We start from the raw sequence: 14,077 nt of genomic DNA, 5'->3' as shown, positions 1-14,077 counted from the left end.
CACGAACCGTGAGATCATGACCTGAGCCAAAATCAGAAGTCGGACTCTTAACTGAGTCACCCAGGTGCCCCAATCAATGATCATTTTAATCTACCAGAGAGGCAGTTTGCTCCTTAGTATAGTTTTCCATATGACCTCAGAGTTCAAGGCATTTTTCTGACTTTTTTTTTTTATTCTAATGGTTTGGTCTGTGTACTCAGTTAACACAGAAATCCTTTCAGTAGTTGAGAAAGGTGAATGGTGGTGTTCTATAGCCTTGTCTATCACACCCACCTCTACCCTTGTGTAACTCTCTTAACCTCCCTCTTGAACAAGATGCTCTAGAATATGAGTGTGAATATAAGTAAGGAAAATAAGGAGCGTGATCCAGTAGAGTAGGAAAAACACAGAATTCTACCCCCAAAATATTCATTTTATCCAGATTCATTCAGAGGTGAGCCAAGAGAAGTCACTTCCACTGTCTGTCTCATTTTCTTCACCGGTACAATGGGGACGCACATCCCATCTGGCTGCCTCAAGCTAGTTTGAGGATAAATGGGATGCAGGATGTCAAGTGCTTTCCAAGTGTATTGGGCTGGATGCAGGCAGCATTTCAGGGTGACACTCAGCTCTGGCATCAATTTCAACGTGCGTTAGACAGGAATCTGCCCTGGCCTTTGAGACGCATCTCGACAGGCAGTGTCTATGAAGGTCAGCGCTGCTTTGACATGTCTTACTGACAGAGCTTCATTTCCTAGGACAGACTCATTTGGCTAGGGCTCATGGAAGGTAAAGGGGATAAGGTCCCCATAATCTTTTTGCTGAGCCTGCATACAGGAGCCCCGATGCTCTCCTGGCTCCTTTTGACCACACCTACCCCACTAGGTAGGGGCATGTCCAGTAGTGGTGCTGGATTTGGAGAGCGTGGAGCCCCTGAGCCCGAGCCTCACACCTGCCTCTGCTCCAAAGAGCCGTGGCTGCAGTGGGCTGGCTGAGACTCGTCACAGCACCTGCCTGGGACACTCTGAGACCGTCCTCCTCCACAGCTGCCTCCCCCTGGGCTCCTCTACCTGCCCTTCTGAACTCACTGGTCCGTGCTGCAGTTAGAAACCTTGCCCGGAGCTGGATCCTTATAGTAGGTATTTCCTTTTCTCTTTCTGCCTGAATAGGGTGTATTTCGGTCCTGAGGCATCAGACGGGTAGAGTGGCAGGTAGCAGGAGCTGCCAGTCTGGTCCTGGGATCTCACTGATCACCGTATCTTCCTGCTCTGCCCCAGCTGACTTCCAGTCACCCATCCAGGCAGCTGGCAGTCTAGGGACTGTTTGTGGAAGCTTTGTACGGTTGCGGGACCCCAAGAGATGGGTGGGGAGGAAGTTTCTACAGCAGAGCTTAGAAGAAAGAGACCTACCCCGGAGGGTCTCAGCTCCTAAGGACAATCCCTGTGTCCTCGTAAGGAACAATTTTATTAATGAGCCACCCAAGCTGCAGGGAGAGAGAAGGAGAGTATAATTAATTATGACCCCTCAGAGAAGCGCTTAGAGTCGGGGCAGTCAGGGGAGGAAGGTGTATGCTGCTTCGGAGTCTTTTAGATGTGGCAGCAGCTCTGGGAACTAACTTTCCAGTTGAAGGATTGGAGCTTTCCTCTTTCTGCAAGATCGGGTATCAGCTTATTGAGCATTGAATTCCTGCCTGACCCTGCTCCCCTCTTCCCGGGAGTGAAAAGGAAGTCAGTATTTGCTTTCCCAGCAAGGTCATGGATCACCTGACCAAATCCTTTAACAGCTGGGAAGCCAGTGCTGCTGTGCTAAACTCACGAGCCATCAGCTCTGGTCCAGGAGCCAGAACCTCGCTTTCCGCAGAGAGACGACTCCTCTCGGTCCAGGTTATGGCAAGGGGAGGATGCCAGAGGAAGGTAATGTGGTTACAGCTTTCCTCCCGACGGTTTTCTCTTCCTGAAGCTCCAGACTCAGCTGCTGCATTGCAGGGAAAAATGACAGACACTTGCCGAAAACTGTGAGAAAAGAGTTAATGAGGTTGGGTTAATGTGTCATTTATGGAGACTGAGTTATCTCTTTGTTTTCTGGGTCGGCGGGAAGGGAGGTGGCTGGAGAACTCCATAGGCAGTCTTTTTTAGGAGTACATCTCACCTCCCCGGGTGTTTGGGCTTCAGCGCTCTGGCTCTCAGTGTTAAGCAGCACTGTCAGATGCCTCCCGCTTCTCAGCACAGGGGACATTTACACTTGAAGGCATGGGGCCCTGGAATGGGGAAACAGGAAGCTCTCATCTTTTTGGCAGGATCCGTAAGAGGTACGGGTAATTTTTTCTTCCTCTTTTGGAAAGACTGCTTTGTCTTTGCAAGTGACTGTGCAGGGATTGACAGGGCTGCTGTTTGGTCCACTACCTTGCTAAATATTTGACTTTGTAAGGTTGAATTCTCCAAGAATCATCATGGCAATACGGCCGTGCTTTGAGCCAAGGTTTCTTTTCAAGGAAATCCAAGGTGCTATTTATTTTGGCATGCAGCCTGTCCTAGGATGAAATACGGCATTTTTATGATTGCAGAATAAAGAGGGGTTTGAAGAGAATAAAAGTGCAGAACTAGGTTTCAATTTCAGGACTAAGTAAGGAAGGTTTCTTTGTATTTGGATTTGAGGTTAGGAATGAGGTTGTACATGGCATCATAAAAGTAATAAATGTGGGTAGGGAGAGGGTGTAAGTATACATGGCAGCAGTCGGGCTGACTAGGGGAAATCAGAACTATTTCTTCTAATGTGGCCTCGTAGTTACACATGGGCTGTCAGACCGTTTGGCTCTGTGGTGAATTTTGAATGGGCAGCCTCAGTTGCCATCTCTTCAGTACCCATTGGCTTTGAGGGGGCAGTGTGAAGTGATGGAGTCACACAAACTGTCATCCACCCCTAATTTACGGGTAACTCTGGATTGGCCACTTAGCCTCTTTGGGCCTTCGATTCCTCATTTGTAACTTGGAGATGATACCATGAACTGAGTGTCTGCCACATGTTAGGATGTGGGGGTGTGGAGGGGGCAGTGAAGGGGACAGAAATGAGTCCTGCAGGAATTCTGACCTTCACAAGCTTACAGAATAGGAGAGGAGAAGAGATAGAGAAAAAGCTATATATACTTGAAACATCTAGAATATGATGAGCTAATGAAAGGGCATTCTTGATCCTGGGATAAGCCAGGAACAGATGAAAAGTTACATAACAGGACTGGGCATTATAAGGTCCTGAATATCAAGGGTACAACTTAATGTCCCTGAGTAATAAATTGCTTTATATCAAAGTTGTTAATGCTTTAGAAGGCTGCAAAATTCCATCTGAAAGGGCAATTCTGTCCAGCAAAGATAATTTTCATATTCAGTTGTATTGCAAAGTAGCACGCAATGAGGTGCAATCATTCTTCCATTCCACTCACCTAGCCACATGAAATAGACACCCTCGGCTCCAATCTAAGATGCCCACCATGAGGATGGTGGGCCAAAGTACAGAAGTCTGGGGTGGGTGGAGGCCGGCAGTGGCATGATGTGGGCTTGACAGTCTCCTTCCTGTGTCCAGCCCTTTCGAGTGCAAGCTTGCTAAGCCCTTTTCTTCATAGAGTTGGAGTGTCCGCTCCATTTGATTTCTGTAAACTTGGAATGATTAATTCCAGCAAAATTCAACTTTAAGAGAACTATTAGAAGTCTCTGTAGAGGTCTTTTTAGTGAAACTTGACCTAATGTGTGCTGCATAATTACTCGAAGCCCTAGGATCTGATATATCAAGGGTTGAATCCTAACTCAAACCAAAGCTGGTGGGTGTGGCTGAACTCTCCAAGGGGATGGTGGGTTTTTGTGCCGAGGGTCCATCTGCACCCAGGTGGCCCCCTCTTGCCTCGGAGGAGCCTAGCTGCTTGGTGTCCAGTCTTGGAGACGCAGATCACACACACCTTTGGCCAAGAGGCCTTACAAGAGAGCGGTTCTCCTCATCCGTGCTCAGAAGGCGTTTTGTGCACACTTGTCAGAGAAGCCGAGAAGCATCCAAGTCAGGAACATCTCCCCCCATGATGAGAGAGCTTGGGATCAGTCACAGCGTCAGGGCTGGGCAAAGGTTTATAAATCACTTCTGTTTCCAGGACACGATTGGAGTTGGCTAGATTTCATGGCAAATGCTGCTCTAACACCTGCTTGTTAGGGGACTTTGGCAGGCCTGTAAATTCCCTCAGCCTCAGTCTCCCTATCTGAACAGTGGGGACAATAATAATGATGTCCTTAGGATTACGGTGCCAACTGCATGAGATAATTTGAGCACTTCAGGTGCTCTGACCTCTGCCTGTTGCTCAGTAATGCTGTGGGGTGGGAGCTTCGAAGAAGAGGGATACCATGATGATGATGGAGAGACAGGCCAAGGGGCCATGTTTAGGGTTTGTGTCCTCACCCTTTCTCCCCTAGGCTTCACTTCAAAGCCTCTCCTGTCCTCCAGCATCTGGGAGGCTCCCCCGCTGACTGCAGACCATGGATTTGTGGCAACTGCAGTGTCCTCTACCTGGAAACCCTTTCTTTTCTTTCTTTTTAAAAAACATTATATTTATTTTTAGATAACTGAAGCATAACTGACATATTTTACTAGTTTTAGGTGTACCACATGACTTGATATTTGTATTCATTGTCAAATGGCTTCCACAATAAGTCTAGTTAACATCTGTCACCATAGTTACAAAGTGTGTAACACCATAGTTACATAGCTACAACTATGTGAGTGAGATATGATGAGAACTTTTTAAAAAGTCTTGCATCGTTGGGGCGCCTGGGTGGCTATGTCGGGTAAGCGTCCGACTCTTGATTTCAGCTCAGATCATGATCTCAGGCTCGTGGGATTGACCCCCACATCAGGCTCTGTGCTGACAGCATGGAGCCTGCTTGGGATTCTCTCTCAACCTCTCTCTCTCTCTCTGCCCTTCCTGTGCTTTCTCTCTCTCTCTCTCTCTCTCTCTCTCTCTCTCACACACACACACACACTCCCCCCCCAAGATAAATAAATAAACATTTTTTAAAAATCCTGTATAGTTAACAGATAGCATCATATCAGTTTCAAGCGTACATTGTGATTCAACAATTCTTCATGTTACTGAGTGCTATCATGATAAGTGTACTCTTAATCCCCTTCACCCGTTTCACCCGCCCCCCCCCCCACCTGCCCCGTTCTGGTAACAATCTCTATAGTTAAGAGTCTGGTTTTTGTTTATGTAGTTTTTTTTAATATATAAAAATTTTTTTAAGTTTATTTTGAGAGAGATAGAGAATACGTGCACATTCACAAGGGAGGGGCAGAGAGAGAGGGAGAGAAAGAATCCCAAGCAGGCTCCATGCTGTCAGTGTAGAGCCCGATGTAGGGCTCAAAGTCATGAAGCGTGAGATCATGACCTGAGCCGCGGTCGAGTCAGACGCCTAACCGACTGAGCCACCCAGATGCCCTTTTGTCTCTTTTTTTCTTTGTTTTTGTTTTCTTTCTTAAATTCTACATATGAATTTGGTATTTTTCTCTGATTAACTTATTTCAGCTAACATAATACCCTCTAGATCTGTTTTTGCAAATGGCAAGATTTCATTCTTTTTATGGTTGAGTAATATTCCATTGTATATGTGTGTGTGTATGGGAGATATATATGTATCACACTTATGATGAGAAGTTTTAAGATCTACTCTCCTAACAACTTTTAAATATGCAGTCAGTGTTATTAACTATAGTCCCCACGCGGCACATTACACCCTATGGCCTATTTATCTTATAACTGGAAGTTTCTACCTTTTAACCACTGTCACTCATTTCACCAACTATCCCCACCCTGCTTCTGATAGCCACCAATCTGTTCTCTGTATCTATGAAATCAGGTTTTTGTTAGGTTCCACAAACAAGTGAGATCATATGATATTTGTCTTTCTCTGTCTGATTTATTTCACTTATCATAATGCCCTCAAGATCCATCCAGGTTGTCACAGATGGCCAAGATTGACTTCTTTGTCATGGCTGAGCAATATTTCATTGTGTGTGTATATATATGTGTATGTATAAAGTGTACCACACTTTATTTATTTTAATTTTTTATTTATTTTTGAGAGAGAGAGAGAGACAGTGTGTGAGCAGGGGAGGGGCAGAGAGAGAAGGAGACACAGAATCCAATGCAGGTTCCAGGCTCTCAACTATCAGCACAGAGCCTGATGTGGGGCTCGAACCCACACGCCAGGAGCTCATGACCTGAGCAGAAACCAAGAGTCATAAGCTTAACCGACTGAGCCAGCCGCGCCCTACTCCACACTTCCTTTATCCTTTCATCCACTGATTTCAGAACCTTTTCTTTCCAGCAAGGGTGACCCTCCCTTGCCCCAGGTTAGAACCTTCCAGGTCCCTCCACCTTCTCCCTCCTTAGCACAACACTTGCCCTTCTTATCCCCAATTTCTCTCTACTCCAGCTCTCTGCCACCCCCAGACTCAAGTACCTGTTGTCCCCAGGTAAGTGAAGGACTTCGTGTCAGCATTCCCTCTGCAGAAGAGTGTCTCTGCACATAGGAACCCGGCCCACCCTTCAGGGCTCTCATTCTCCCACAGGGAGTGCTCCCTCTGGCAGCTGCATGGAAGGTGGTTGGGAGTGCTCACAGAAAGGGGACACATGAAAATTTGCCAGGCAAACTTGAGACTTTCTCTCACTTGGTGAGCCTCATATTTCCCAGCCTCCTTCTCCAGTTTACTTGTTCATTCCCCTTCTTTTCCATCCTGGGTTGGTGGGGGCCGCCCCTCATCCATCTCTCACTCCCAGTTTTCCCCAACCCTTCCCTCGTCCCTGGTATGCTTTTCTGTCTAGAATTCATTGTCAAGCACATTGGAATTCCTAAACAACTCCACTTCCACTGCTGAGGTGTCACAGATAATTCATTGTTATGATGTGTGTGGAGCTAGAATCATAAAAAGACAATTTCCTGGGTGATTTATTATAAGGGGGGCAGAAGCCAGGTTGTTTACCATTCAAAGAAAGAGTCCAGGGAATGGATTAAAACTTTGGGGAGAATTTATGATTAAACCTCAAGGTATCCTAATTCAGAGTCAGGACAGTATTCCGCTTGAATAGTTTCTGATGTCTTTGGACCACCCAGTTTGAACTTCCCCTGTTCTGCCCGTGGTTAGAAATCACTCCTAAGGAGCAGCTCCTACTCAGTACTTGGCAATGATCTCACCCCTGTCTTGAATCTGATCGGGATGTCACAGATAATTTATAGGTACTCTGATTCCAGTATTTAAAAAAAGGATTATAATTCTTTCACCCTGATGGAGGGGGGTAGATTACAGCTTTTGGTGTTATGGAAGGAACACCGTTGCCTAGTTGTCAGAGCCCTGAGTCTGGCTCCAGCTCCGTCACTAGAATGCTGAGAGGTCCTGCACAGAGCAATCAACTTCTTTAAAGTTAATTTATTTATTTTGAGAGACAGAGAGGGAGAGAGAGAGAGAGAGAGGAAAGACAGAGAGAGAGAGGAAAGACAGCAAGTGAGCATGAGTGCAGGAGAGGGGCAGAGAGAAAGGGAGAGAGACAACCCCAAGCAGACTCAATGCTGTCAGTGCAGAGCCCGGCATGGGGCTTGAAAACTCATGTACCGTGAGATCATGACCTGAGCTAAAATCGAGAGTCGGACTCATTAACTGACTGAGCCATCCAGGTGCCCTGAGAGCAACTGACTTCTGAGCCTCAGTTTCTTCATCTGCCAAGCAAGGGGGTTGGGCCAAATGCTTCCTTTGCGGTCAATCATTGCTAACATCCTGTGAAGTCATGCCCAGAATTGGACACACTGTAGAAGGGAGTGTGGAGCTCATGGGAGGCAGGCAGTGATGGGAGTTCTTTGATGTTATATTGCCTCCACACTTATGCTAACTGTAATAAGACTCCACTCTTCTGTCCTTTCTTCCAGGACTCTTCAACGAGTTTTACAGACTTCCTGGATGAAGAGTGCCTGAGAGACTGACAGTCCACGTTCCCTAAGATGGAGAAGACAGATGGTAGGCAGGCTGCTCTGTACTCTCTGGTCTAAAGTGAGCACTTGCGTTAGAAAGGGATTGCCTTCACAGATCCTGGAAACAGTCTAAGGGAGACCCACAAGAGACAGTCCCCAAACAGACAGCACTGGGAGACCCAAACCATGTATTTCAGATATGAGCAAGAGAAGGTGGTAAAGGATGAAAAGTGTTGTTTGTGTCGCATTTATGTATTTTTGGGCAGGTTTCTCATCTCTTCCAAGCACGGAGAAGGGAGCAGGATGCCCTCACTCATTACCCTCATTTTTTTTAAACATTTATTTATTTTTGAGAGAGAGAGAGAGACGCAGAGTGTGAGTGGTGGAGAGGCAAAGAGGGAGACAGACAATCCAAAGCCGGCTCCAGGCTCTGAACTGTCAGCACAGAGCCCAATGTGGGGCTTGAACTCATGAAGTGTGAGATCATGACCTGAGCCGAAGTCACTTAACCAACTGAGCCACCCATGTGCCCCTCATTACCCCCATTTTAAGGATGAGGAACTTGAGGTCTGAGAAAGAGGCACAAGATGGTAAAAGAGCCTCCATTCATACCTGGGTGACTCTCCCTGTCATTTAACTCCTCTGAGCCTCAGTCCCCTCATGTATCAGTTAACTTTGCTGTGTCACAAACCGCTCAAAAATTTATTGACTTAAAATAAAGACATTGAAAATTTCCCAGAAGATTCTGTGGGTTGTCTAGACCATTTTTCTGTTCTGATATTTGATATTTGCTGGGCTTATTTATGTGCTTGTGGTTTTCTGGGTGACTTGGCCAGATGATTTAGAATGGACATACTTATATCTCTGGTGGCTGACTCCATGTCACCTGGGGCACAGGTAATGATTTGGCCATGTGCTTCTCATCATCCAACAGGCTAGCTGGGGCTTCTTCACACAGTGGCCAAGGTACAGCAAGCACAGCAAGAACAGACACCCCAAAGTGCTAGCAGTTTTCAAGTCTCTGCATTTGTCACATTTGCTGTTGACCTACTGGGCAAAGCAAGTCACCAGGCCAAGCTTTGGGTCGGTGTGGGAGGGGAGTGCCCAAGAGTGGGGTATGACTGTGGCTCTTTTTGCAAACAGTCTACTTCCCCTTATCCTATAAGCAGGTATAGGTATAAATACCTACTTCACAGGGTTGGTAAAAGACTAAATGAGATAATGCATGCAAAGCTGTTGAGTAATAGCTATCTTACACAACAATGGCCTTCATAAATATTCCCTTCTTCCCCAGCCCAGGAAACTTGCCGAAGCTTATAGAGGAGATCCGGATCTCCTGCCTTCTAATGAAATGCTTTTTCCAGATCAGCCAATGTCAGGAAACAGGAGTGCCTGTAATTCCCCTGAATCACATGACCCTTAACCAGCACAGGACTTGGGGACCAGATGGCGACTCCAGCCCTGCCTCCTCCTTCTTTCCAAATGTAGACACCGTTATTTCAAGAGTCTGCCTTTCTCCCCAGACAGCTGCCTTTTCAGTGCATCCAGGGAAGTGGTCCCACAGAACACCAGCTAATTCTCTTAATGCCCCAGGGGCCTGTCATTTCTGCCTGCCTCATCTGTCCCTGCTCAGCACTCTGGGCCCCCGCTGTGCACTCAGCTCCATGTGATTACCCACAACAAGCTCAACAAAGGCACCCCTCCCTTCAGGCACAACCCCCTCACAAAATAAAGGCTCAAGAGGGAAAAGCTTCGGTGGCTGTCTTAAGCCTTCTGAAGAGGCTCATTAAATCTCCCTTCCTTCCGGCTGTGTTTTTGGCTGCTTTCTCTGTAGTTTCTGTTTTTCCTATTTCCTTCAGAAACCGAATATAGGCTTTTGGGCTTTCCTTCCTCACTTTAAATAAGCTCTGATTGGTTAGCTCACCTGCTGAACTTCACTGTGTTCCTCAAGATAGCCACTCTGGCATCTCCCTCCTTCCCTGGTCCCCTTCCGATCCCTTTTCTTGCACCTGTGCCTGAGTCTTAGGCTCACGACTGTTTGCGGGTCGTTTCCAAGGTTCTAGTGATCTGGCGTGCTTTCGGAATCCTGGGTAGCTCTGTCCCTATATATCTTTTTTCTTCTCCCCTGACTCCTTTTCCCAGCTTCCCAGAATTATCTTCTTGGACTCTTGAGGCTGTCATTCTAACACAGAGCTAAATATTTCAAGGAATGAGCACACCCTCAGCAGATCCTCCCCTGCCTCACTCAGCACCACCCTATCTTTGCCTTTCTAGGGTCCCTGCTCTGTGTCCTCTCTACCGCATTCATGCTAACAACTGCAACAACTCTGTAAGTTAGGTATTATCATTACCATGTTACAAAGGGAGAAACTGAGGCACCGGGAAATTAAATAATTAAATAATGTACCCCGAAGTAGGAAATGACATGTGTTCATTTATCTGATTTGAAGCTCATTTTGAGCAAAGACAGTCCTGTTAATTAATTCTTGCCCTGGCCCAATGCCTGGAATTCTGAGGTCCTGCATACCTGTCACCAGGTAGAATTAAGAAGAGCAGAGCCAAATGTGAGCACAGGTCTGCTGGCATATCGGATCAACTCCCTCATTCAACATCCAGCATTCCTCTTACACTGGGAGAAGGAGAAGGAACACAGTGGTGGGTGGCAGGTGGAGCAGGTTGTGTGTGTGTGTGTGTGTGTGTGTGTGTGTGTGTGTGTGTGTGTGATATACCCCTTAGGGCTAGTTTAGGAAAGCACCTATTAAATCCATCATCCTGGATGGCTGCTCGGTCTCCAGACTCCTTTGGTTTCCTTCCATCTCCCTTGTGGAAGATTTTGCCTTTGAATCTGCTGTTTCTTATTTGATGCTATTATTGTATTTGTGCTCTGGACCTGCTCCCAGAGGCCACTGGGTAAATCAGCCTCAATTGAATTGAGGCAATAAGCAGATAAATAATGCAGCCTCTCCTTTAGGAGAGTTCTTTGCCTTCTGGGTCATAAATCTGCTCTCTACTTAACTTGAGACAAATACCTCCTTTCTGGTATGGTCTGTCCCTGTAATCCAGGAGGCTGCGGGGTCGACCAGTAAGCTTAAGGGTACAGATGCGTGTAGCCTGGAAAACTAACAGGAAAGCAATGTCTCTCAGTTACTGAAACTATCAGTGTGCCTCTTTGAGGGGGAAAGCAGGTGGGTAAAACAATGGGTGGGCGAATGGGAACTTATCTGTTGCTTCTTTGGGGGGAGTGGAGGAGCTTGAGAAGTATTTACTCCTCATTGCCTGAAGTTCATGTCCCTGCCACAGAAATGGTAGAATCCAACACAGACTGTCCTGTGGGTGAGCACCAGTGCCTCCTTTTGTTCCTTGCTACAGCTGTGATGTAATTGTGTAAAGCCTGTGGCTTTACGAGCCTACTAGGCTTGATTGTGTCAGTGTGCACACCGGGAGCCTTTGTATGTCTAGTTGGCTTCATTTAGTTCTTTGGAGGTAACTGTACTTCTCTAAGCACAGAGGGCCACCTGAAAAGCATGTGACACTGACCAAAAGGAGAGGTCAGACAGGCAAGTGGGAAGAGCTCAGGACCAATATGCCATCACTTGTGGGGGGAAGTAGCCCCCAAAAGCTACCCCAGGTAGCACCATCATTTGCACCCTTTTCTTTCACGTGTCCCTTTCCCTTCATTCCCTTCTCTTACCTTGACCATGTCAGCCTTTAGCTTCTCTTACCTTGACCATGTCAGCAGGCTCCCAGCTGGCCTTGAGGCATCTGGTTTGTCCTTCTTGCAGTCCTCTGCAAGGACTCTCTTTGAGAAACCACAGTTGATTACCTGGAGAGTAAAGTCAAGGCTTGTTGGTGTACATGTGAGCTGCTCCATGACCTGGTTCTTGGTGACTTTTCCACTTGTCTCTTTCTACTCTTCACCCTTCTCTACCTCACATGGAGCTCCAGCCATATCAGCTGTATTTACAGAACCCCAGAATACAATGGCATTGCATACCTCCATGCCTTTGCACATTCTCCAATGTGTATCCAGAATCTGCCCTGGCTATTTATTGCTGCGTAACAAACACCCTAAAACTTAGTGGCTTAAAACAAGAATGTATTATTAACACAGCTTAGCTGAGTGGTCCTCACTTAGAGTGCCTTGCTGTCACTGAAGTCAGATGATGGCTGAGGCTGGAGTCATCTGAAGGCTCTTTTCTAGCATGGCTGGAACAGCTTGGGCTGGCTAGGCATCTCGCACCCTCTTTCCCCATCTCCTCTGTGTCAGGCTCTTTGGGCTTCCGCACAGGATGGCAGTCTCAGGGAAGATGGACTTCATACATGACATCTGTCTTTCCACTGAGTGTGCATTCTAACAGACCCAGGTGAAACCTGCAGGCTCATGACCTAACGGTGGAATTCCCTCAACATCATTTCTACCATATTATTTTGGTCAAAGCAGTCACAGGCCAAATCAGATTCAAAGGGGTGGAGAAACAGACTCCGCCTCTCACTCTGGGATTCCCTTACCTGTATGGAGGGTGGCAGTGATGGTGACTATCTTGCAGATGAACAGCTACAATGTCTTTCACCCTCTTGTTCTCCTGGTAAATTCCTGTTTGTTCATTTTATGTCAATCTTAGGACACTTTTGAAAAGTCATTCCTCTCCTACCAAGGCAGAATTAACCTCCAATTCTAAGAAAAGTATTTTTTAAGTTTATTTATTTTCTGAGAGTGAGAGAGAGACAGAGCACAAGTAGGGGAGGGGCAGAGACACAGGGAGACACAGAATCCAAAGCAGGCTCCAGGCTCTGAGCTGTCAGCACAGAGTCTGATGCAGGGCTCAAACTTACAAACTGAAGTCAGATGCTTACCAACTGAGCCACCCAGGCACCCCTAAGTTTATTTATTTATTGAGAGAGAGAGAAAGAGAGTGAGAGAGCATGAGCAAGGGATGGGCAGAGAGAGAGAGAGGAAGAGAGAGGATCCCAGGCAGGCTCTGCACTGTCAGCATGGAGCCTGATGCAGGGCTCGAGTTCACAAACCACAAGATCATGACCTGAGCTAAAACCAAGAGTCAGACATGACTGAGCCACCCAGGTGCCCTCTAAGGAAAGTATTCTGAAGAAACTGGGAAAATAAGTCAGGAAGGAAGACTGTCCTTCGAGCATGTATCTGTTACCATCCTTGTCACACCATATTGTACCTATTGGTATTTCTCCTACCTGACCATGTGTTTTTGAGGGCAGGGCTGTACCTGATTTATCTTTGTGTCCTTAGGATCTAGCTTAGCAATATGTAGGTGCACATACTGAATTACTACTATTTTGTAATTTCGCCCTCAGGGCCTATTACCCTTAGAGCCAAGCAATCAGTGAGTCACAAGGAATTTGTGGAGACCCTCCTGTGTACCCACGCAAATCAGCTTCCATTATGGGGCTTCAGTTCTCTATATTTTGTGTTTCCACAAAGATAATAGCTAATAGCTACAATATTGAGCATGGGTTGAATATTTATTATTGTTCAAAGCACTTTATATATCTTAATCAGTTCTCACAATAATCTCATCTTGCTATTGGTATTCTCATTTTATAGATGATGAGACATACAGTGGCTAAGTAATTTCCCTAAGGGTTGAAGTACACACCAGGCTTCTGAATCTGTATTCTTGACCTCTGTGCTCTCCATTAATGTTCTCTCCTGAGCTAAGCATTTTTGGAGCACGTTTAGCAGAATGTCAGGGCTATTACATGAGAACAGATGATTTAACCTGAAAAAGTCCTCATGGATGCAAACAGTTGAAGGACTGACTTGTTCTCAGCATTCTCTGCTGGAGTCAAGAAAATCAATGGTGCCTTGGTGTGATGGAGAACTTTGTCATCACAATGTCCCCTGATGGTTTGGGCAGCCCTGAAAAGTTCTAAGTCCCACCTCTCTTGGAGGATGTATGCTGATGTTCCTTTTGACATGGCCCTTTTTCCTTACTAGCTTTTATCCAGTTTATGAAGAATATGGTCTTTCCTCACCTGACATGAGCTTTTGGAAGTGAAGTTCATGTTTTTTAAGCACTAAACAGTTTTCAGGTGGAAAAGAGCATCAGCTGTGCATAATTACATGTTCCAAT

General features: G+C 46.3%; 1 protein-coding gene across 1 annotated transcript in view; it reads left to right on the top strand.

The window, feature by feature from the left end:
* The first annotated feature begins 7,958 nt into the window (after positions 1-7,958).
* KANK4 (KN motif and ankyrin repeat domains 4) overlaps positions 7,959-14,077 on the top strand; it is a 30,045-nt gene continuing 23,926 nt past the window's right edge. The window contains exon 1 of the mRNA XM_039255281.1: positions 7,959-8,019. Within this exon, the coding sequence (XP_039111212.1) occupies positions 8,004-8,019 (16 nt within the window). The 5' untranslated portion in view covers positions 7,959-8,003. The remainder of the gene's footprint in view (positions 8,020-14,077) is intronic.

This window comes from Hyaena hyaena, unplaced genomic scaffold (assembly GCF_003009895.1).
Source record: "Hyaena hyaena isolate Hyena2069 unplaced genomic scaffold, ASM300989v1 scaffold_521, whole genome shotgun sequence".
NCBI lineage: Eukaryota > Metazoa > Chordata > Mammalia > Carnivora > Hyaenidae > Hyaena > Hyaena hyaena.
This window is presented reverse-complemented; position numbering and strand designations above follow the sequence as displayed.